The 24,915-nt window shown below is 41.7% G+C and overlaps 2 protein-coding genes across 3 annotated transcripts; both read right to left on the reverse strand.

Annotated features, from left to right (window-relative positions):
- Positions 1 to 13,303: 13,303 nt before the first annotated feature.
- Positions 13,304 to 13,972, reverse strand: LOC133315467 (uncharacterized). The gene has a single exon (XM_061517093.1). It carries the CDS (start codon positions 13,970 to 13,972, stop codon positions 13,304 to 13,306), a length of 669 nt encoding a protein of 222 aa, XP_061373077.1.
- Positions 13,973 to 14,793: 821 nt separating this feature from the next.
- Positions 14,794 to 19,771, reverse strand: LOC133315471 (isocitrate dehydrogenase [NAD] regulatory subunit 1, mitochondrial-like). 2 transcript variants are annotated; one of them, XM_061517098.1, is made up of 4 exons: positions 19,100 to 19,771; positions 16,771 to 16,998; positions 15,880 to 15,958; positions 14,794 to 15,273 (listed from the first exon to the last, which is right to left on the reverse strand). In XM_061517098.1, exons 1-4 carry the CDS (start codon positions 19,625 to 19,627, stop codon positions 14,999 to 15,001), a joined length of 1,110 nt encoding a protein of 369 aa, XP_061373082.1. In that variant the 5' UTR covers positions 19,628 to 19,771; the 3' UTR covers positions 14,794 to 14,998. The 2 variants fall into 2 exon arrangements, with proteins under 2 accessions (XP_061373082.1, XP_061373081.1); XM_061517097.1 differs by having other exon boundaries at positions 16,771 to 17,010.
- Positions 19,772 to 24,915: the final 5,144 nt, after the last annotated feature.

A 24,915-nucleotide genomic window follows, 5' to 3' on the forward strand; every position in this document is an offset into this window, starting at 1 on the left:
GTATTTCAATCAGCTGTCTTTGCAATTTACATACAGACGATATTTCATGATAATTGATTAAATAATCAACTTGGTTAAGATTAATGACGTCATAATTGAAAAGAAAAAGATATTCTGCATATTTTTATTAAGCGTAGCTTAATACGATGACATGTTAACAAACCGGGTATACACGGGGTGTTACATTTTATGGTATCAGAGCACTTTCTAGAGAAAAGCTTGTATGTATTGCAATAACTTAGGATGTTTTGCTGTGTGTCTATCTTGTGTTCTCTCTGTTTGGCTTTATTATGATAATGCATATGTGACCATAATGCGTGGGCCTGATCAACTCATTCTTTGTGTAACTTGTGCAGAGTTATGGTACAGTCGAGGAGGAACCAAGGTACTAGTGAGGGTCAACCCGACCCGGTCCTGGCTGCATTGGCTGAAATGCAGGCGGCCCGACAAGCCGACCAGGAGGCCACGAGGTTGGCAAACCAGGCTATGCTGGACGCCGTCAGAGAGGCGAATAGGAAAGCCACGGAGGATATCCTGGAGGAGAACTGCATGGCAAACATGACGTTGATGAGAGTCATGTTAGAGGAGCTGAGGACTGGTCCTGCTGCTGGCCAGTTTCCTCCGCCACCACCTCCACCGCCACCGCCTCCACCCAGTCTTCATGACGACACCCAGAGTCCGATGGGTGAGGGCAGTCACCTTACAGGGGCCATGCAGACCGTCCCTATACTTGTTGAGGACCGAGATGAGATCGACCGCAGGCTGAATGCTTTCCGTAAGCATAAGCCACCTACTTTTGATGGGTCTTATGATCCTATTGCGGCGACGAGATGGCTTCAGGCGCTGGATAAGATTTTTCGGGTCATGCAGTGTACAGATCCGCAGAAGCTGATGTTTGCGACCTACATGCTGGAGGGCGATGCCCTTGAGTTGTGGACGAACACCTCTCACGTCTACGAGATGCAGGGTCATGTGATGACATGGCCATTCTTCGAGGATTGCTTTCTGGGTCGGTACTTCCCTTATGATGCTCAGGAGAGGAAGCAGGGGGAGTTCGACAGGTTGGTTCAGGGCTCGTTGTCTGTTGACGAGTACCTGGCCAAGTTCAATGAGCTGGTTAAGTTCGCTCATTTCCGAATGGAGAGGCCTACTTCAGTCTTTTTGGAAGCAAGTTTCGCAGGGGACTTAGTGATGATATTTCCGATCACCTCGCTGGTTCTGCTTCGAGAGATTTTGGGATGATATTGCAGCAGTGTCGAGACATCGAGGACTTTTGCAGTGCGAGCAAGGCCAAGAGGGCCAAGGTTGCTGAGACGAAGGTTGCTGGTAGTTCCACTTCTTGGAGGGACAGGAATTTTGGGAACAAGGGTAAGGGAAAGCAGATGACGGCTCGACAAGTGCCAAATCAGTTCAAGAGGACTTCTGCTCAGGGGAGTGCAGCGAGACCTCCTGCTCCCAGATTCTCTGGATGCGGGAAGACTCATTTTGGGTCGTGTTCTATAGGCCAACTGATATGCTTTTAGTGTGGCAAGGAGGGCCACTACTCTAGAGATTGCTCGTCGTCGATGGCAAGAGTTGCGGCAGTTCAGGCAGTTCCTTTGCAGATGGTTCCCCATCCACCTTCAGCGGCACCGGCAGTGCCACCTGCTACTGGGCGTGTGTACACCCTTGATCGGCAGCAGTCAAACAAAGCTTTGAACCTTGTCAGAGGTACTGTTACCATTGGTGGTTCGCTTGTTGATGTCTTGTTTGACTCTGGGGCTACGCATTCTTTTGTTGCTACTCCGATTGCTGTGGGGCTTGAGTTGCCCATGTATGTGCTTTCTCTACCGTTGCGGGTGACCACCGCCACCGGAGAAAGGTGTGATTCTACAACTGTTCATCGCGATGTGGCGTTTCAGTGGGATGGCCGTGATTTCTCGGTGGATCTGATAGGATTGACGATGGCCAACTTAGAGATTATTCTGGGCATGTATTGGTTGTCCAGGAATTGTGTGATGATTGACTGTTGTGCCAAGCGAGTGGTGATGTCTCCGCGTGATTCCACAGCAAGTTCCTCGCCATATATTTAATTGTTGCAGGCTAGGAGAGCCTTGAGAGCAGGGGCATTTGGCTATGTCATGTTGGGAGGTTTGGTGAGTGGGACACAGGAGGATATCACTGGCATTCCTGTGGTAAGGGAATTCCTCGAGGTGTTTCCTGAGGAGATTCTTGAGTTTCCGCCACAGAGGGAGATAGAGTTCTACATAGATTTATTGCCTGGTGTAGGGCCTATTTCATTAGCTCTATACCAGATGTCGCCACCAGAGTTGGCGGAGCTGAAGAAGCACATTGAGGATCTTTCAGCGAAAGATTTCATCTGACCGAGTGTGTCTCCGTGGGGAGCACCGGTCATCTTTGTGAAGAAGAAGGACGGGACAATGCGATTGTGCACCGACTACAGGCAGCTGAACAAGGCGACAATCAAGAACAAGTATCCCCTTCCACGTATTGATGATTTGCTGGATCAGCTCAGGGGTGCTTGCGTGTATTCGAAGATTGATCTCCGGTCCGGATACCATCAGATTCGGGTGAAGCCGGAGGATGTCCCTAAGACCGCATTTCGTTCGAGATATGGCATTTTGAGTACTTGGTGATTCCGTTCGGACTCACCAATGCACCTGCAGTATTCATGGATTACATGAACCGGATTTTCCAACCGTACCTGGATAAGTTTGTGATCGTCTTCATTGATGATATTTTGATTTATTCCAAGATGGAGGAGGGGCAGGATGAGCATCTGAGAATTGTGCTGCAAGTGCTGAAAGAGAAGAAGCTGTATGCGAAGCCTTCCAAGTGTGAGTTTTGGCTCAGATCCGTGAAGTTCCTTGGGCATGTGATTTATGCTGAGGGAGTTGCAGTGGATCCCAACAAGATTGAGGCAGTGATGGATTGGGCGAGGCCCAAAACTATTTCTGAAGTTAGGAGTTTCTTGGGTTTGGCCGGGTACTACAGGAGGTTCATTGAGGGATTCTCCAAGATAGTCTTGCCGTTGACCCGCCTTACTCGTAAGGAGACTCAATTTGTTTGGACTCACGAGTGTGAGGAATGCTTTCAGGAGTTGAAGGAGAGATTGATTATCGCAGCTGTGTTGATCCTTCCTGATCTTGATGAGCAGTTTGAGCTTTACTGTGATGCTTCTAGCAAGGGGATGGGCTGTGTTTTGATGCAGACTGGTAGAGTTGTTGCTTATGCTTCGAGGCAGTTGAAGCCTCATGAGGAGAACTACTCGACTCATGACTTGGAGTTGGCGGCCATTGTGTTTGCTTTCAAGATTTGTAGGCATTATCTTTTTGGTTTGAAGTTTGTGGTGTTCAGTGACCACAAGAGTTTGGAGTATCTTTTCGACTAGAAAGAGCTGAACATGAGGCAGAGGAGATGGATGGAGTTCCTAAAAGATTACGACTTTGAGCTGAAGTACCATCCTGGCAAGGCCAATGTGGTAGCAGATGCTTTGAGCCAGAAATCTGGGAGCCTATCCAGTTCGTTACTTTGTAATTTTGATGTGGATGAGAAGTTTCGAACCCTGGCAGTGACCTCTCCGTGTAGGGTGCACTTCTCGAGATGGAAGCAGCAAGTGTTGTGAATGAGCTGTTAGAAAAGATCAAGGAGGCACAAGTACAGAGAGTTCCTAGACTACGTGAAGAACCAAGACGGTGTGTCTTGGAATGAGGATGGACTTCTGTTGTTTCAGAAGAGGATTGTGGTTCCTCGCGGTCCATTGACCGAAGAGGTTATGGTAGAGGGCCATAAGGGCCGATTTTCTATCCACCCTGGTGCAACAAAGATGTATCAAGACCTGAAGAAGAACTTCTGGTGGCCGGGCATGAAGAAGGATGTTGCTGTTTTTGTGTCCAAGTGTCTGATTTGCCAGAAGGTGAAGATTGAACACCAGAAGCCGTCTGGTAAGCTTCAACCTCTTGAGATTCCAGAATGGAAATGGGAGAGCATTTTCATGGACTTCGTGGTGGGTTTGCCGAAGACTCGGGTTGACTGCGACTCTATTTGGGTCATTGTGGACAAACTGACGAAGTCTACCCATTTTCTTCAGTAAAGGTGAGCTTCACTACAGAGCAGTTGGCCAAGCTTTATGTTCGCGAGATTGTGAGGCTTCATGGGGTGCCCGAGAGTATCATCAGCGATAGGGACCTGAAGTTCACATCTCGGTTCTGGGAGGCGCTGCAGGAGGCTTTCGGTACGCAGTTGAGATTGAGTACCGCCTATCACCCTCAGACTGATGGACAAACTGAGAGGACCATCCAGACCTTGGAGGACATGTTGCGAGCTTGCACGTTGGAGCAGGGCTCAGCATGGGATAGGTACCTTACATTGGTTGAGTTTTCTTACAACAACAGCTTTCATGCTAGCATGGGCATGGCGACCTACGAAGCACTGTATGGTAGGAGATGTCGGACTCCTATCTCTTAGTCTGAGGTTGGAGACAAGGAGCTTTTTGGCTTGGACTTTGTCCAAGATACCACCCAGCAGATCCAGATGATCCGAGAAAAGCTGAAGCAGGTGCAGAATCGCCAGAAGAGCTACTACGATGTCAAGCATCGTCCCCTGGAGTTCAGTGAGGGTGAGCACGTGTTTGTGAGACTTTCACTGTCACCGGTGTTGGTCGAGCTCTCGGAGTGAGGAAGCTGAGCCCGCGGTTTATTGGGCCATACCAGATCCTTGGTAAAGTAGGACCAGTCACCTACCGGCTTGCCTTGCCTCCGAACTTGGCCAACATCCACGACGTGTTTCACGTGTCTCAGCTTCGCAAGTACGTAGCGGATCCTTCGCACGTGGTGCAACCGGATGATATGAAGGTTCGGGAGAACCTAAAGACTCCCGTTGGACCACTCAAGATTCTCGATCGTGACGAGAAGCAGCTGAGGAACAAGACCATTCCTATGATCAAAGTGCAGTGGACCGGAAGAACTCCTGAGGAGTGTACTTGGGAGCGAGAGGATGAGCTTCTCCGGCAGTATCCCGACTTTCGAGACAGGTATGTTTCTGATTTTGAGGACAAAATCCTAAAAAGGTGGGGTGAATGTAAGAACCTGCACCGTTAATTAAGGAAATTAATTAATTAAATGTGATAATTAGGAAATAATTCCATAATTGACCCTAATAATTATTATGAGGCTTTAATAATTATAGTAAGTGAGTATTAATGCTGAAAGTCATTTTTCTGACGAAAAGTGCAGATATCGGTTCTGCTACTCGGTATAAATGCGTACCGGTGAAGTATCGCGAAAAATTATAATAAGTTCATGAATATACCTAGAATAATATATAGGACTTGTAAAACAAGCTTCAGGTCAAAATAATGAGAACTGGTGCCAGAACTGATACTGGCTATGGAAAAGCGCGTACCGGAAAGGTGCTGCGAAAAATAAAATAAAAATATGATAAATCCTAGAAAATTGAGTAGGCTCAGAATCTCAAGTTTGAGATTAAAACGATAAGCATGACTATTAGCGCTAATACTGTGTGTTTAAAACCTTAGTGGCCTATAAATACCACTTTTGGGCCCAAAACCCTAGGCATCCTTTGTTGCTACATGTATTTTGGCTGGCTTATCAGTTGCTACCCTAGGCCTTCTCTTCCTTATTTTCTTCTTGGAATTACCATAAATATAGAGAGTAAACCTTGTGAAGTGGAGAGCCATTCTATTCTGAGTTGTTGCAGCCTCTAGTGTGTGTGTGGGAAGGCTGAGCTCACTGTTTGTGGGCTGAGTTGGTGGTCCTTTTTGGTGAGAGCCATTTCCTTGCCTTGGGAAGCTTCAAGGAGTCACCTTTGGAGTGAAAGGTCCATGCTTTGATTGTATTTTTGTGGTTCTTGTGAAGCAGAACCTTGGTGCTGTGTAGAGGACCCTTACTGTGCCTCATTTTCGGAGTTTTGGAGCCTTGGAGGTATACATGATCACCTCCTTGCTATTTTCATGTTTTAAGCTTGTTTAATCGGATAAAAATGGAAACTTGAACCATTTAAGTAAAGAGATGTGTTTCTGAGTTCATAACATGCCTTTGAATATCTGTTTAGGGAGTCATTGGACTCCCAATCGCTTTTGGACCCTTAAATTTGGGATTATGCAGAAGGCAGTTCGTGTTTTTGCATTCTGGTGAAGAAGTATTCGAATACTTATTCGCAGGTAGCCGAATACTCCTTGCTGGAGTATTGGGATACTTTTCTGGGAAGAAAAGTATTCGATTACCCTTGAAGAAGTAGTCGAATACTGAATAGTATTCGAATACTTGGGGTTTGGTATTCGGATACTTGGTTGTATTCGGATACTGGTGGAAAAGTATTCAGATACCTTGCGGTATTCGAATACTTGAGTGAAAGTATTCAGATACTTTCTGGAGAGCTGGAGTATTCGAATACTCATCGGGGAGTATTCGAATACCTCTTGCAGAAACAACATGAAATGACTTAAAATGATATGGAAAGCCTTAACCACTTAATGTGACCTTGAGTAATGGTTATTAATGATGGATTACTGTATAAACAGATTGTGATTGAGCTGTTTGTGGACTTTGAGCTAGTGTGGACTCTTGGCATTGGATAGTTAGCTTTCAAGGTAAGCTTTCGTGTCCTCGGCTTTGCCATTATTTGGTTTCACCATGTCCCATGAGGGGATGGTTTATATGCATGCTGTGTTTACATGCTTTTATACTTGGAAATGTTGTTGAGCTGTTATATGCAATGTGCCTTTATGATATGCATGTGGTGTTCCACCTATATGGTAAGCCTGAGTATGTGGTACATACAAGATGGTGAGGTTGTGGGTGAGGTGCAAACGATGTTCCTTGTACTAACTGTAGGTAATAGACGTATTCCTGCATTTCTCTGGCCAGTAGAATATTGATTGACGATGTCTTGTTTTTAGTTATGAGTTATGATAATGTATCAGGATTATTGTCCAGGCTATGTGTTGTAGTCATGTAACTTAGATACTCACTTTATTTATATATTGAGGTATTTCAGTTAGCTGTCTTTGCAATTTACATACAGACGATATTTCATATTTTTATTTTATTTTTCGCAGCACTTTGTCGGTACGCGCTTTTACATAGCCGGTATCAGTTCTGATGCCAGTTCTCATTATTTTGACTTGAAACTTGATACACTAATCCTAAATATTATTCTAGGAATATTCCTATACTTATTATAATTTTTCAGGATACTTCATCGGTACGCACTTATAATGTGGAACAGAACCAGTATCTGCATTTTTCGTCAGAAAAGTGACTTTCAACATTATTTTTCACTTACAATAATTACTAAAGCATTCTCATAATTACTAGGGTCAATTATGAGATTTTTTTTCTAATAACATAATTATGTCAATTAAATTAATTAAATTCCTAATTTATCGGTGCTGGTCCTTACCTGACCCATGGGATTTAACCCATATTATCACCTCTATTTACTCCAAACTACAAGTCTGTGGGCCACTATGCAAGCCCATATATTCTCTTTCGTGTTGTTCTATTATCATTAATTTAATTGGGCTGATTTCTTTTGGTTAAGGCTTAATAGGATTTTAGCCCTTAAGGACTCTGTAGGAAATTGGATATTGAATCACACCAATATCCTTGGCGGCCACATCTTTAAAACTTTAGATGGACCCATTTGTAACATAGATTTGTCTTCAAGTTAAATAATTAGGAGAATTGTGCCAAAAATAAAATAAAATTAGGAGAACAAGTTAGAACAAGTAAAAATTATAAAAATTAATGCATATACCTCTCAAATATATTAATTTTTTTTAAAAAAAAGATAAAATTGTAAAAATATCTAATTAACCCTCTATTTTTTCTCTTATCATATTTTTAACTCAAATAAGGAAAAGGAATATCCTTCATTTATTTTCTCTTCCTTCCCCTTCCTTTCCTTTATATCCATTTCCTCGCCTTCTGCTCCAAACTTTCAAAGCCTTGGTAGGTGTAAAAATAATAATAATAATGATAAATCTGCATCCAGGATCACAGAGATTACGATAGTCATTGAACAATACCAACCTTGGATGAGCAATGCTTTTACTATTCGTTTTCCTTTCGTCTGGACTACTGTTCTATGAATTTTGTTATTTGTCCACTAATAATTATATACCGTCATTACACTGCTTTATTGAAAAAAAAATAGAGGGTGTCAAAAATATATTTTCAATATAAAAAAATGATGTAAGAATAGTTTAATGAAAATAATATGTACATAACATTAATAATGGTCCTATATAGTGCTTCGTATTGCAAATTGAGTAGAAGCTTCTAATACGATTTGTATCATACACTTAAACTTTCTTTTTCTGTGTTAAGTAATAAGTGCCACCATTTTTTTTTTAGTACAAGGAGGGGCAAAGCCCCAAGAGACAAAGCTAACAGATAGCTTCAACTGCCAGTAACGGCCTCACCCCCACAGGGGGTTCGTGATAGACCATTAGGTTCTCCTCTATGCTGAAATTGTCTTTCGCAAGCCAATCCGCACAACTGTTTTTTCTCCTGTCAATCTTCTCCACCCTGACCATCCAGTACTTGATGTTGTGCACTAAGTGTGTTAGCACGTCTTCTTCCTCAATTGCGTTTATAGCCTCAACTGCAGTAGCTTAATCGCTTTCCACGATGAGGTGTTGAGCTCCACTTTCCCAAGCTAATTGCAATCCCTTGAGGATGGCCCACAGCTCTGCATTCAGGGGGGAGCACCTGCCAATTCTATACGAGAAGCCAGTAACCCACTCACCTTTCTCAGTTCTGATTAATCCTCCACAAGTAGCCACTTTCTGCTTTACCGAGTCGTCCACGTTCATCTTCCACCAGCCCGATGGTGGGTGACTCCATTTAAATGTGCCCTTTCTCGATTCAGGACTGTGGGAGATATGGGGCGTGCACCTAGCCATGGCTGTCTCGATATCACTGATATACCTTGATATAATAAGAGCAGGATTAGGGGCACGACTTTCCTTGGGGTTGTGGATTTCCAGGTTCCTCCAATTCCAAAGGTGCCATATGGTGGTTAGGAAGGTGTCGATCCAACTGAATTGGGCTTTACCTTTCCATCATTTTCCCATATTCCTATTTAACCAATCTTCCAGATTAAGAGCCAATCTTCCAGATTAAGAGCCAATCTTCCAAATTAAGAGTCACGAACTCGCTAGGAATCCTATCATTAAACCATTCCTTCCAAACTTGACGAGCAAGGGGGCAGTCCCTTAGGACATGGATGATATCCTTAATCTTATCAGTACAATTATGACAGAAGGCATTACCTCCCCATCTAGAGGTTCTGTCTTTAGTGAGGAGTTTGTTTTGGAACACAAACCAGGCAAAAGATCTCATTCTAATAGGGCCATGCCAATTCCAAATCGCTTTCCACTTCAGGTTTATAGCAAGAAACTAGAACCCCATAATTTGCATTCTTCACTATTTTCCTGTCTCCCAATTCGTTTCTCCAAATCAGCTTGTCCTTACCTTTAATCCTGTTGGGAGGGGGAATAGCACGGACTGATTGAACAATATCTTCTTGCAGGAATTCTCTTATCCTATTGGTATCCCACTCTCCCGATTCCTTGTTAACCAGCTCCTCGCACCTCAATTGGAGATTGCCTTCGTCTATTGGCCTGCTAGCTAAAAGATGTAGGGGGTATTCCTCGTCCGTCCAGCTATCCTGCCAGAAAAGGGTCTCCTCTCCGTCACCAATATCCCACTGAAGATTATTCAAAAAATCACTCCAAATGCTGCATATTCCTTTCCACAGACCGGAGTCATACGATTGGGCCTTCGCATCTCTCCTCCAGTCCAAGTTTCTACCATATTTTCCTCTTAAGACTTTGACCCACAGCTCCTCCCCACTATTCAGGATTCTCCAAGCTACCTTATAGAGAAAAGCTTCATTGTGGGCTTGGAGGTTTCGGATTCCTAGCCCCCTGCCTCCCTTGGTCTGTAAAGAATTTCCCAAGCTACTAAGTGCGGCTTCCTCTTTTGATTAGAGTCTCCCCACAAGAATGATCTTTGAATTTGCTCCGATTCTTTGCAGATAGAGCTTGGCAGCACCTCGTGTTGCATATGAAAGGAGGGAATTGTGCTTAGAACCGAGGTAGTTAGAGTAGTTCTTCCTGCGAAGGAAAGAGCATTGCACTTCCATCCAGCAAGTTTCTGTCTTACTCTTTGGATAATCCCCTCGAACTTATGTCTTTTACCCCTGCCATTGTGTAGAATGGTCCCAAGATATTTCCCCAAAGAGTCCGCTTTTTTAAAACCACTTGTGCTAGCAATAGACTCCTTAATTTCTGTTTTCGTATTCTTGGAGAAGAATAACACCGTCTTGTCAATGCTAACCTCCTGGCCAGCCATGCTGCAAAATTCTTGCAAACAGCCAAGCATAACGTCAAGTTGCTCCAGGTTGGCTTCTCCAAACAAGACCAAGTCATCAGCAAACATTAGGTGGTAAATGCCAGGGCCATTCCTACCCACTTTCACGGGCTTCCATCTCTTTTTCCTAATTTGCTCAGCTATTAGGTGAGTTAGTTTATCCATACAAAGTACAAAAAGGTAAGGGGAGATGGGATCTCCCTGTCTCACTCCTCTAGAAGGCTGGAAGGTATTCGTTTTGCTCCCATTCCAAAGGATTTTGAAGTTCGTAGAAGAAATGCAGGCTTTGATGACAGCCACCAGATCAACAGGGATGCCTATTTCCTCAAGAACTTTCACTATGAAATTCCAATTTAATCTATCATACGCCTTGACCAAATCGATCTTGATAGACATGGAAGCTCGGTTACCTCTTTTCTTGTTCATCGAGTGAGTAAGTTCCTGAGCGATTATAATGTTGTCCTGAATGTTCCTTCCTGGGACGAAACTAGATTGAAAGGGCGACACTAGTTTCCTCAGAGCAGGCTTCATTTTATTCACTATAATTTTAGTGACAGCTTTATACAGCACATTATATAAGGAGATGGGTCTGAATTGGCCTAAATTCTCAAGAGCCTCCACTATTGGAATTAAGACTAGTAGGGTTTCATTTATCTCTTTTAAATCTTCGGGATTTTTGAACCATCTCCAAATATCTGCCACAATTCTTCCCCCTAATGTCTTCCAATTCTTCTGGTAGAACGCAGCTGGAAACCCATCCAGGCCAGGAGCCTTGAAGCCTCCTATTTGGAAAAAGGCATATTTAATCTCTTCTGCAAAAATAGTACCATTGAGCTTGCTCTTTTCTGATTCTTCAAGCAGCGGCCAGTTGACCAATGTTGTTCTCCACCGTCTTTGCTTGCTGTCATCAGTGAAAAACCTCGTGAAGAAGCTCAAGGCCATCTCTTTAAGCTTGTCTTCTTCCCTGATCCACACACCCGCTTCGTTTCTTAGAGCCTCGATTCTATTTCTTTTCCCTCTCGTGATAGCAAGGGTATGGTAGTATCTGGTATTTCGATCTCCTCCTATGATCCAATCCGTCCTAGCCTTTTGAAACCAGAGTTGTTCTTCCAGGTTAAGAACTTCCTCCAATTCCTTATGCAACACAGATTCCAAATCCTCCAAATAATTGCTCGCCCTCCATTCCAGGCTCCTTTGGATGTCGTTAAGCCTTCTGAGGATCACATTCTTTCTCTGCCCAATAATGCCAAAAGTATTAGTGTTCCAATTCCTTAGGAGCGGTATAAGTTGTTGCAGGTTGTTAAAGGTATTAACCTCGTTACACCAGTGCTCCGCCACCAATGGCTTAAAGGAAGGATGCTCCAGCCAAGAAGGGAACAATCTGAAAGGGCGATCTTCCCACCCCTCCAAATCAGCAAAGAGGTTGATTAGAAGAGGGTTATGATCAGAGTAAACTCTAGGAAGCGTCCTGACACGAGCACTATCGAACCTGGTTTGCCAAGCTTCGTTCCCCATGGCCCTGTCAAGTCGTTTGAAAACTCTATCCAAGTGCGCAAATTTTGGACCCTTCCATGTGAAGAACGGACCAGCAGCCCCTAAGTCAATAAGCTTGCAATCATCTATCAATTCTGCGAAAGCAGTGCATCTGGATAGGTCAGCGTTGGCTCCTCCTCTGTTCTCGTGCGCTCCCATAATTTCATTGAAGTCTCCAGCCGTAAGCCACGGATCTCTGTTGCTATTGCTAAACTCTCGAAGCTCTTCCCATAGTAATCGTCTTTGCTCCAGTTGGGGACTAGCGTAGATGGCAGAGAAAATGAAAGGCTCCTGATTGGCCCAGTTAATTTTCAAGTGTACCACTTGAGTGCTACAGTCCAACATGTCAATTGTGAAATTGGGCTGATTCCACAAAGCCCATATTCCCCCAGCAAATCCTCTAGCCTCCTCCACCAGATAATTAGCAAAACCTAGTCTTTTTATTACCTTTTGGGCCTTGGGCCCGCTAACTTTGGTTTCTAACAGGATTACCAGGTCAACCTTATGCTTCCTGACAAAAGTCATTAGGATACTTCTGAGTCTACCCTTCCCAGCTCCCCTACAATTCTAGATGAGGATATTCATTAACACTTTCTGCTTTTCGGCTCCCGTTCGGCTCGCCCTCACCTTCCTCCTCTGCTTTCCCATGGATTGAGGTCTTAACATTTCCACTTTTTCCATTTGTCTTAGTCTCCCTTTCTTCTTCCCTGACTAGCAACGTTCCTCCCTTGGCCAAGGGCAGAAAGCCGTCAGTTTCTCCTCTCTTAAGGATCCTAGATGGTTGTTTTTCTTGTTTGTTTTTTCTTCGATTGGTAGCTAGACTGGATGTTATTACTTCATCTAGCATAGTATCATTCTGCTCCTTAGACATGTATCTCATAATCTGGAGCATTTCACTTTCTTCTCTCCTCTTTTCCACCCTACGGCCACCAACCCCTGGGTCCATGTTTGGATCCTTGTTTTCTAGCTCAGTGACTTTCACCATCGAAAGATCTACTGATTTGATGGGAGGCCTTCTGGAACAACCCGCCCCAGTACTCTCTTTTTCCTTTGCTCTGCCTAAGGGCCCTTTTCTGTCTTTCCTTTGAAAGCATGATTGCCTTCTGCTTCTTTATTTTGAAGTTTGAGCCCTTTAGTTGTTGACTTCTCCTCCTTATTCGCACCTGTCTTGTTCCTCGAGCTACGTGTCTTGTTATCTGTCTTTGTCACATTAATGTCCTTGCTTATGATCCATGTCACCTTGTTGGTTCCCGCGTTCCCTGCTACGCCGTCCCCATCAGTGTGAGCTTCAGCCCCAATGTTCCCTTCCTCTTTTCGATCCCTAGCCACCGGTGGTTTGAATGGCTCTTTTTTCGGCCCGGTGGTCGTTGCTAAAGTCCTTCTGCCTCTAACCTTCCTCTTAACCACCATCCAAGCCCAAAGGCTTCCTCTGGTTCTTTTCTGCAGTCATCTCTCTCATTCTTCTCAGCTGGATTGACTATTTCCTGCATCTTCATTGCCTGGACTTCCTTAGCATCCACCCCTCCGTCACAAGCTTCCATTCGGTGCCCATACCTCCCACACCTGAAGCAAATAAGGTGTAGACCTTCATATGCAACAGAGAACGTCCTTTCAAACACTTGAAATTTTGAGATGATGATTTTCCTTAAATCGATTTCTACACAAATTCTGGCATATTTGGCTTTTTCTGTGTATTCACCTTCTCCCCCGTCTGATTTCCTTAAGGAGTTACTATCAATTTTCAAAGTTCTCCCAAATATGTTCCCAATCCTCCACAGATGCTGAGAAGTATAGAGCTCCATTGGAAGATCTGGGATTCTAATCCATACAACAAGTTTTTTGAATTGATCATCATGAGGATCAAACATTGGTCTCCATCGCTGGACAGTCACATAGTGTTCTACCACTATCCACGGACCATCATGTATGACGTGGAAGTAGTTTTTAGTTTCGTGGAAATTGACTAAGATGTAGCAATTGTCCAAATCGATAACTTCAAACTTTCTTGTGAAGCACCACTGTCTAAGTAATCTGGCCATCAAGAATCTGTTGTTGATCTTTTTTCCCAGGAGCTTGATTATTAGAGCGGCTCTCCATTTCTTGCAGTCTTTCTTATGTTGTCTCCACACTGGACACAATGGGTCAGCCTATGGACCATTATCCTCCTCGTCTATATCCGTGTCTTCCTCCTCTTCTTTTCTCTGAATCTCCATCCAGTTCTCCTCGTCACTATCCAGATCATTCTTAGCTCCATTCAGTTGAAGCACCACATCCTTATAGGTTACCGTTCTTTTGCCTGCTGAAGTTTCGTCCTTTTCCTTTCTGGATATTCCCAAGCAGATGTCCTCATTCCTCTTCTCTTCTGTCACTCTCTCAACCGTCTCATCGTCCATTTGTGCATCTTCCATCTCGTTTTCTTTTGCTTTTTTAATGCTTCTCTCGAGAAGGTTCCTTTCTATTGCCACTCACCAGCTCCATCTGTTGGGAGAATTTCTTGAACGGGAACGTGCGCTAGGTTTTAGACCTAGGGAAGACTCAAATTTCATGTGCCACCATTTTACTTGGGTCTTTCACGTCCCCTACAGCAAACCTAAACGAGTACTGAGGGTACATTCCACATATTGTATGGGTAAGATTCTTGTATCATAGACATTATACAATGATCCATATCCCAGCTGTAAAAACAAGTACCTGAGTCTTGGAATATTTTCTCAATCCATTTATAACATGGGGATGTAATTCCAAGATTAACAATTCATTTTTGAAACCCCTATAAAACAATTTAAGTTCTTGCAAGCACAAGTTTAAAAAATAGCTAGGTCACAATAATTATTAAACAATAAATAGCAAATAACAGCGTTTCAAAAGGAGTTGGAAACAGTTATCACTTTCTCTGTAAATTCTGTTGGAAAAAAATAATACATCATTTTTCTGTGTTGCATTAACATTATTCAGGACCAAAAATTGCTATTTTCAATTCGGTGGGTGCAAAACAATGTTGATAAAAATAGTTAGAAAAGAATATACGAGATAGATTTCATTTGGGAAATCAGTAACTGAATGAATCAATCTAAAGCACCAATCACTGCATCGACAACCTCTTGGGTGGTGCTTGTCCCTCCAAGATCCTTTGTCCGATATTTGCCCTCTAGAATGACTTGTTCCACTGCAGTTTCCAAACGGTCAGCAAATGCAGGAAACTGGAGATGCCTAAGCATCATAGCTGATGAGAGAAGAAGCGCCACTGGGTTGGCTGACTTTTGTTGCGCTATTTTCTCACTACCAACATTACCTGCTGAAGCACCTTGCTCAAACACAGCATGCTCAGCCCCAACATTACCTGCAAAAAATGTCATCCAGGGTTTGTAATTGTTGTCGAGCAATAATTTGAAGACAGAAAATGATTTTTATCAATAATCACTTCTACGCAGAAGTCCTTCCACAACCCCCAACAACCAGATTTATCTCACTATTTTAGATCTTTATGCTAATCCTCACTACAACAGAGCAACCATCTCAATCCTAACATACGAGTACTGCCATTGCCACCATCACAACCACTGACATCTCCATTTCACTGATATTGCTACAGCTGCTTCTGTTGTCATTAGTACCTACGACTCCATTACCCCAAGAATGAGTCAATGAAAGCTGTCATCTCCCGTACTTCCCGATATTACAGTAGAAAAGTAAACTTCCAGCTTAATTTAAGTCTAGTATGATCAAACAGTCTAATTCAATAACATGCGTTAATCTGCAAAGTTTTGAATATGTAAAAAAGCTCCCAGAATAATCATCTAGATAAACTCTGTGCCTAGTCTTTCATGTTCTGAACATCTGATAATGACATGGTAGATGCGAGTGTGGAAGCATGTAAAAAGCAAAAACGCAACGTAATCAGATGAGAGCTCTAAAGTTGCAATACAGTAGTAACTAACAATCGTACCTCCTGGCATGACTCCAGTTCCTCCAGCAATGCCCGCTGCAGTATTTGCAACTAGATTTCCATAAAGATTGGGGGTAACCTAGCAAGAGGAAACAATATACATGAACTTCAAAAAAAATTCTATTTGACTAAAAATCACAAACAAATTACAAAGACCAGTGAGTTGCAAGATAGAACTATCAGGATCAGAAGTTAATGAGCAACCCCCTGCAATGTTCTCGTGCGACCAACAGAAAAGAAAGGCAAAATTTATATATCCCTTCAAATATTCAAAAAAGTACACCTACATCTCACTAGTTATGTTTGGATGGAGAATTTTTGGGAGGAAGGGACCAAAGGATTTTGTAATTTAATATTCCGAACATTATAAAATGATTAAAAAAATGAATAGGGGACGATTGGAATGCTACATGATAATCTCTCATTTAACAAAATTAGAAAATTTCCTGTCCCCTCTCTTCCCTCCAAACGTACCCTGAATTACTTCACCTTAATATATCCTTTGATTACACCAACAGTGAAAAGCCTATACCAAAACTGGAACATGATTTATCATAAGCAAGATGCCTTTTGTTATAAATTTCCACTGTATTTTCTGCCACTACACATTTCTCAGCTGATTTCTCTTGTAGAAGTTATTTATTAAAGAGGAATAAAAGGGGAAACTCAAAGCACCAGTTCTCAAAAGAAAATGAAAAAAAATATGACAAAACACCAATGTGCTCAGAGTTTTAAGTAAAGATTTGTTTTGTCACCAATAATCTGATGGCACTAAGTTAAAAGAACCTTGCAAAACAAAAAAAGTATAGACCTCTACATTTAATCCATAAATATATTAAACAAAAGTGGATAAATAGTTGTTAATCAGGATTTAATTGTAAAATTATATACCATGACATCAAACTGCTCAGGCTTTGAAACAAGCTGCATGCAGCAGTTATCTACAATAATTTCGTTATACTTAATTCCAGGATACTTTGTGGCAACCTCTCGACACGATTCCAAGAATAAACCATCTGCAAGCTTCATAATATTTGCTTTGTGCACAGCAGTCACGTTCTTTCTGTTATTCAGGTAAGCATACTCAAATGCATATTTAGCAATACGCTCCGAACAGAACTTCGTTATTACCTAGCAAAATATTAGGATGAACCACAAACATAAACCCATACTGCATCAGTATCAATGTGATAACTTCATGAGATATATACATTAAAGATTATAGGGGAAAAAAAACTAGATAGATATTCCAAGGGAAAATAACTTTACCATAAAATGAATAGCTCTCAAGAAATCAGAAAACTCTGGAATATGTTAACTAAAACAATCTTTAGAGTTCATTTGATTTGCTAAAAGATAAGGGACATCACAACACACAGATACAAAATATATAAATATAGGACTTATCGTTTCTCAAGTTGCTTGAGATAACTTTATCTCCGACTATTAAATCATAACCATACAAAGATGGATCAATGGTGATAAAGGAAGAGAGAGAAAAATGGAATAATAACCATTCAAAGATGAATCAATTAATATAAAGAAATAAATAAACAAAACGACATAGTTTTTGAGTGACCGGAGATAAATATTTCTCAAGCAACTTGAGAAATATTTTTCTCAAATATATATATATAGGGGGGAGAGATCATTTGACTCCAGAGTAAGATTTATAAGTCTTACTCTCCATTCTAACCATTGATTTCCGTCCATCCAATGATTATAGTTTAGGAAGTTATAATAACTAATTACTTATTAATTACACTATAAATGACAACCGTTGATTTCTGTCTATCAATGGCTGAGATGGGGAGTAAGACTTAAAAATCTTACTCTTGAGTCAAAAGAACCCTCCCTATATATATATATATATATATATATATATATATATATATATATACACACACACAAATTGTTTGATTATTAAAATAGTATATGTATTCAACAAAAAGTAACTCAACGGACAATAACCCTACCCCTTCATTATCACAACTCTATTGCACGCAAACAATGCCCAAAACAAAAGGTATTATAACAAGTTTTTCTATATTCTATTCATGAATGTCACAAATTTTTAGTTGTGTGCGCTGATCATCAATCAGATAACAGCAGAAAAAATTGTCCAGTGACTAAGGCGTTTTTGCTGTAATATTCTGTTGGTATTGTCCCTTAATATGCATCAAACTTAACCTTAGAGTAATGGAATACAACTTCACCATAAAATCTAAACAGATATTCCAAGGGAAAATATCTTTACCCATTAAATGAATAGCCCTCTAGAAATCTGAAAATGCTGGAATATGTTCACTAAAACAATCTTTGGGGTTCATTTGATTTGCTAAAGACTAAGGAACAGAACAGCACAAAAATAAAATTGTACTTAATTTAATTGTTAAAATAGTATATGCAATGGAAAAAAAACAACCCAAGGGACAGTATAAATCTCTAAATATTTGCTACCCACTTAACCAAGTTACATAATCTTGTCACCAATAACCCTTGCCCCTTTATTTTCCCAACTCTATTATTGCACACAAAACAAAGCTCAACATAAAGGGTATTATAACCAATTTTTCTTTATTCAATTCATGGATATCACAAATTTTTTAATCATATGCATTGGGCATCATAAAGCTAACAGCAAAAGCACAAAAAATAATGACTCAGCCATTTCTGCTGTAATATTCTGTTTGTAGTGTCCCTCCATATGCAATAAACTTAACCTTAGAGTAAGAACTAGATGCAGCAACATGTACACACACCAAAAAGAATAATATATATATATATATAAAAGCCATTGTCAATTAATAAAAGAGTAAATACCATTTTTGGTCCTCAGCAAATTTCACCATGCCCACTTTAGTCCCTAGCAAATGAAAATGCGTGATCCTCAAGAAATTCAAAATGGGCCTATTTAGTTGAAATTGTAGTCCCTCACAAATTCAAAAAAATCCCTATTAGTCCTCAAAAAGACTAAAATGGATCTATTTTGAATTTTTTAAGACCTCGATGAGCTTTTTTATTTGCTAGGGACTAAAGCGGATATCGTGACATTTGTTGAGGATCAAAAATAGTATTTACTCTTGATAAAATCATTACATTTTTTCCTTTTGTTATCATTTTTAATCAAACACATATCGCACAGAACCACAGATAATTAGAAAATACAATAAACATGATAACATATAAAAACTGACACTGGAAGGAAGTCGAACAGTACCTTAAGGCTTTCAACGACGCCAGGAACAACCTCGTGTTCAAGGCCAGCGTACTCTCCTTCGGTGTTCTCCCTAATGACGACAATGTCAACGTTGTCGTGGCGCGTGGGCAAGCCAGGGAGGTTGAAGCAATTAACCAGGGAAGCGTAGAGATCAAGCTCCTTCCTCAACTGCACGTTGAGGGAGCTCACGCCACCGCCCATCGGGGTGGCGAGACCGCCCTTCAGGCACACCTTATTCTTCCGTATTGACTCGATCACCTCCGTCGGCACCGCATTCATCTTGCCGTGAACCTCGAACTTCTCGAAGTACACCGGCGCGTGCATCGCCTCCATCACCTGCTCCACAGCGCCGGTCACCAGTGGCCCCACCCCGTCGCCAGGGATCAGCGTCACCGCACGAGGAGAACCGTCGCCCGGCCGGTGCATGTAGGTCACCGATCGGGTCGGGGACAGGTTGAACCGGGTTTGGGATTGGGATTCGGATCTCGACAGGAGTTGTTTGAGGAGCGGTGCGGATCTTCTCGCCATGGGTTTGGGTGGGTGCGTGCGTTTCTAGGGTTTTCAAAATCGTGGAAATTGGTTACTGTGTTGTGATTGTGCGAGATGCGACCATGGAAGGCGATTGATTGACGAGGAATAACTTAATAACGAAAGAAGAAAAGTCCACCACAATACGGGATGATTGGAACGACCGAAATTGTAGTGGCTAGTAAGAATTTCACTTATTTTTTAACTTGATTATTGTATTTTATTGGTAATAATAAAAAAAAAATCGTATAATATTTGGGAATAATAATTAAGGAAATGCATTTGTACTTACATAATTTTATGGATTCATTTAGTTACGCATGACAATCTTTCCGGAATTATTCTTTTTTTTTTAATTTCGGCTCCCAGCAGAAACGAATAGAAATCTCGTTTGGTAAAATCGATTTATTTTTTTGTTACCGGAATGAACCGGTTTATTTTTTATGTTGGGAAATAGAAAAAAGAATCAAAAAATTTATGTCTGTCGGTAATCGATCACCGCAAGAATGGTAATAGATTACCACTGTGCAAATTTTAAAAATGAGGGATTTTATAACCTAGAGTTAATGGTAGTGTTCAGAGGGGTTATAATAAATAAGTTTTATGCTTCCACGAGTTTCGCATTTACAATTATGGTGTTGTTTTTAATTGATTACGGAAATGGTTAATGTTTAAAGATAAGGATGTAACAAAAAGAAAATGTTTACCCGTAATTTAATTAACTCAATTAATGTGATTGTAACTGTCTTTAATATCATATGCAATGATAACATTACCGGTACGTAATGGGCTGTTACATTTTATGGTATCAGAGCAGTTTCTTAGGGAACTCTGATTATGTATGATTGTGTTTTGTGTTGCATAGCTACATGTAGACTCTTTATGATTAATGTATATGTGATTCCTCAGTGTGGGTCTGATCAGCTCATTCCTTTGTGTTGCATGTACAGTTATCATGATGAGGGCTTGTTGTCGCCGTGGGACACGAGGTGCAGATCCTCCACCGCCTGATCCGGTTCTGCAGGCAGAGACGGCTGCTAATAGGACTATGACTGAAAACCTGATGAAGAATAATTAGGATATGCTGCAGGCCTTCATGACTGAGATGAGGGCTGAGAAAGCTTAGCATCGGAGGGATGATTCTCCTCCGCGTACGGCTACAGTGACACCTACACCTACGCCCTCAGTTACACCCCGCAAGGGGAGAGTGGGGCTAGTCATCATACTGGCGAGGCTGACTGCTGATCCTATATATGCTGCTCAATCTTCTGGGGCTACTGAGCAGGTTAGTGATGATGCTGCGGATGAGCAGAGACTCATCTCGTTTCGGAAACATAAGCCGCCAGCATTTCTGGGGTCAAAGGACCCGAAGGAGGTTACTACCTGGCTTATGGGGATGGATAAGATATTCCAGGTGATGAGGTGCCAGGATCCTCAGAAGTTGTTGTATTCGGTGTATATGCTGGAGGGAGATGCACACGAATGGTGGTGCAACGTATCTCGCCTTTTTATTATTCAGGGTGAGGAGCTGTCATGGGCCTTGTTTGAGGGCTTGTTTCATGAAGAATATTTTTCCCGAGACATCAGGGAGGCAAAACAAGGAGAGTTTGATAAACTTATACATGGGTCGATGAACGTGGATGCTTACTTGGCTAAATTCAATGAGTTGGTCAAATTTGCCAATTATGGGGGTACTCTGCCTACGCCCGAATTCTTATCTGCTAAGTTTCAAAGGGGGCTGAGTGAGAAGATTGCAAAAAGGATGTCAAATACGGCAGTGAGAAATTTTGCTGATCTTGTGACCCAATGTAAGAGGCGAGCCTGTTTATGGTAGATATTTCAAGTCTAATTCTGCTAAAGAGCAAGAGATGAAGAAGAACAATAATCCTCCTGGTTCTAATTACAGAGGTGGTCATAATAATAATAATAATAACAGAGGTAGGGAGTTGCAAGTAAGGCAGCCTCCTGGTTAATTTAAGAGTGATGGTGCCCCTAGTGGTGGAGCTGTTGATAGATACTATACCCCACAATGTGGTAAGTGAAAGAAATACCACAAAGGTGTATGTGGTGCGGCCCCGAGGGCGTGTTTCAAGTGTGGTCAAACTGGCCACTTTGCTAGGAGTTGTACATCTACTGCTGGGCAGACTGCGAATCTGCAGGCCTGGCCATCTTATGCTCCTACTACGGGACAAGCTGTGAATCTGCAGGCCTTACCGACTACTGCTACTATTGCTGCTGTTATTCTTACAGTTGGACGAGTGTATACTACAAATGTGCAGTATACAGAAAAGGCACCGAATCTGGTCAAAGGTATAATTTTCATCTCTAATATTGATTTGTCTGTTGTTTGATTCGGGAGCGACACCTTCGTTCATGGCGGAATATGTGGCCATGGGGTTGAACTTGAGTGTAACACGGATGATTCACCCCATGCATATTACTATTGCTACAGAAGATGTTAGTGATTCCTTCTTTATTTGTAGAGATGTTGAGTTTGTCTATGAAGGCAGGGGCTACACTATTGGTTTGATTATCTTGCCCATGGCCTCTGTCAATATGATTTTGGGTTTGGACTGGTTGTCTCAAAACTGTGCAATGATTGATTGTTGCGGAAAGAGGTTGATTTTATCTCCTGAGAGGTCCGCTAGTTGTCTGTCTCCTTATCTGTCTGTCTGTCAAACTATTAAAGCCTTGAAGGCTGGCGATCTGGGTTATGTATTCTTGGGTGGATTGGTTGGTGATAAGGAAGAAGATATTTCAAGTATTCCGGTGGTTAATGAATTTCCTGACGTATTTTCTGATGAGATATCGGAATTTCTACCTGAGAGAGAGATTGAATTCTCTATTGATTTGTTGCATGGCATGGAGCCTATCTCTTTGGCTCTATACCGGATGTCGCCGCTGGAGTTTGCAGAGTTGGGGAAACACATTGAAGATCTATTTGCAAAGAATTTTATCAGACCGAGTGTGTCTCAATGGGGAGCACCGGTAACATTTGTGAAAAAGAAGGATGATAGTATGAGAATATGCACTGACTACTGACAGCCGAATAAGGTTACGATTAAGAACAGGTACCCATTGCCTCGTATTGATGATTTGCTGGATCAGTTGAGGGGTGCCTATGTATTTTCTAAGATTGATCTCCTGTCTGGATACCACCAGATCCGGATTAAGCAGGAGGTGTGCCTAAAACGACGTTCTAATCCAGATACGGACACTTTGAGTATCAAGTGATTCCTTTTGGGCTTACTAATGCCCCTACGGTGTTCATGGATTATATGAATCACATCTTTAAACCCTATCTGGATCAGTTTGTTATTGTGTTCATCGATGATATTCTGATTTATTCCAAGAGTGAAGAGGATCACACGGATCACCTGAGGATGGTGTTACAAGTGTTGAAAGATAGAAAGCTATATGTTAAGCCATCTAAATGTGAAATCTGGCTGTCTGAGGTACAATTTCTGGGTCATGTGATTTCTGCTAGCGGTGTTGTTGTGGATCCAAGTAAGATTGAAGCGGTAAGTGACTGAGAATGACCTAAGACTGTGACTGAGATCAGAAGCTTTATGGGTCTTGCTAGTTATTATCGCAGGTTTATAGAGGGGTTTTCTGCTATGGTATTGTTGTTGAGCCGATTGACACGAAAGGATACTCCTTTTGTGTGGACCCAGGAATGTGAGGACTGTTTTCTGACTTTGAAAGAGAAATTGACTACTGCTTCTGTGTTGACACTTCCCAATCTGGAAGGTGAGTTTGAATTATACTGTGATGCTTCCAAGAAAGGTTTGGGGAGTGTTTTGATGCAAGAAAGGAGAGTGGTTGCTTATGCGTCTAGGCAGTTGAAGCCTAATGATGAAAATTATCTGACGCATGACTTGGAGCTTGCTGCTATTGTATTTGCCTTGAAAATCTGGAGGCATTTTCTGTATGGGGTAAAATTTGTTGTGTTCAGTAATCACAAAAGCTTGAAATACTTATTTGATCATAAAGAGCTGAACATGAGACAGTGAAGATGGGTTAAATTCTTAAAAGATTATGATTTTGAGCTGAAATACCATCTGGGTAAAGCTAATGTGGTGACAGATGCTTTGAGTAGGAAGTCTGTTAATTTGTCTTATATGATGATGTGGGATAATGAAGTGATTGAGCAATTCAGAGATTTAAAAATAACAGATTTCTTTGCAGGTAGGATTTGTGATATTGAGTTGACACGGATTGAGAATGAGTTGCATGAGAAAATTAAAGAAACTCAGATATGGAATGACAATATCAAATACTTGAAAGGCCAGAGTGGCATATCTGTGAATGAACAGGAATTATTGTTATATCAGGGCAGGATTATTGTGCCCAAGGAGCTAGCAGAGGAAGTTATGGTTGAGGCCCATAAGGGTTAGTATGTTATTCACCCTGGTGCCAAAAAAATGTATCAAGATCTGAAAGTTAAGTTTTGGTGGCCTGGGATGAAAAATGATGTTGCAGAGTATGTATCAAGGTGTTTATTTTGTTACAAAGTGAAGATAGAACATCAGAAACCTGTTGGTTTACTTCAGCCAATGAATATACCAGAGTGGAAATAGGAGAGCATCTCTATGGATTTTGTTGTTGGTTTGCCTCAGACTCAGGCTTAATACGATTCAATTTGGGTTATTGATAGACTTATGAAGTCTGCACATTTTTTGCCAGTACGAGTGGATTTCTCTATGGAGAAATTAGCAAAACTCTATGTAAATGAAATTGTAAGGCTCCACGGGATTCCAGTTAGTATTGTAAGTGATTGGGACCCGAAGTTTACTTTACGCTTTTGGGGAGCCTTGCAGCAGGCTATTGGCATTCAGCTCAGGCTGAGCACTGCGTATCACCTGCAGACTTATGGTCAGGCTGAGAGGACCATATAGACACTTGAGAATATGCTGAGAGCTTGCACACTGGAGCATGGTACTGAATGGGACAAATACTTGTCATTGGTAGAATTCTCGTATAACAACAGTTTTCACTCCAGTCTGGGCATGGCACCGTATGAGGCATTGTATGGACGGAGATGTCGTACTCCTACTTGTTGGACTGAGGTAGGTGATAAAGAAAGATTTGGTCCAAATTTTGTGCAGGAGACTACAGTGCAAATTGAAATGATCAGAGAAAAACTAAAGCAGGCACAAAATAGGCAGAAGAGCTATTATGATAATAAGCACAGACCGCTAGAATTTGAAGAAGGTGACCATGTAATTGTGCGGTTATCTCCGGTCACTGTTGTTGGCCGTGCATTGGGAGTGAGGAAGCTGAGTCCT

The sequence above is a fragment of the Gastrolobium bilobum genome, unplaced genomic scaffold, assembly GCF_033153095.1.
Source record: "Gastrolobium bilobum isolate Gb01-03AN ecotype WA unplaced genomic scaffold, APGP_CSIRO_Gbil_v1 utg2803, whole genome shotgun sequence".
NCBI lineage: Eukaryota > Viridiplantae > Streptophyta > Magnoliopsida > Fabales > Fabaceae > Gastrolobium > Gastrolobium bilobum.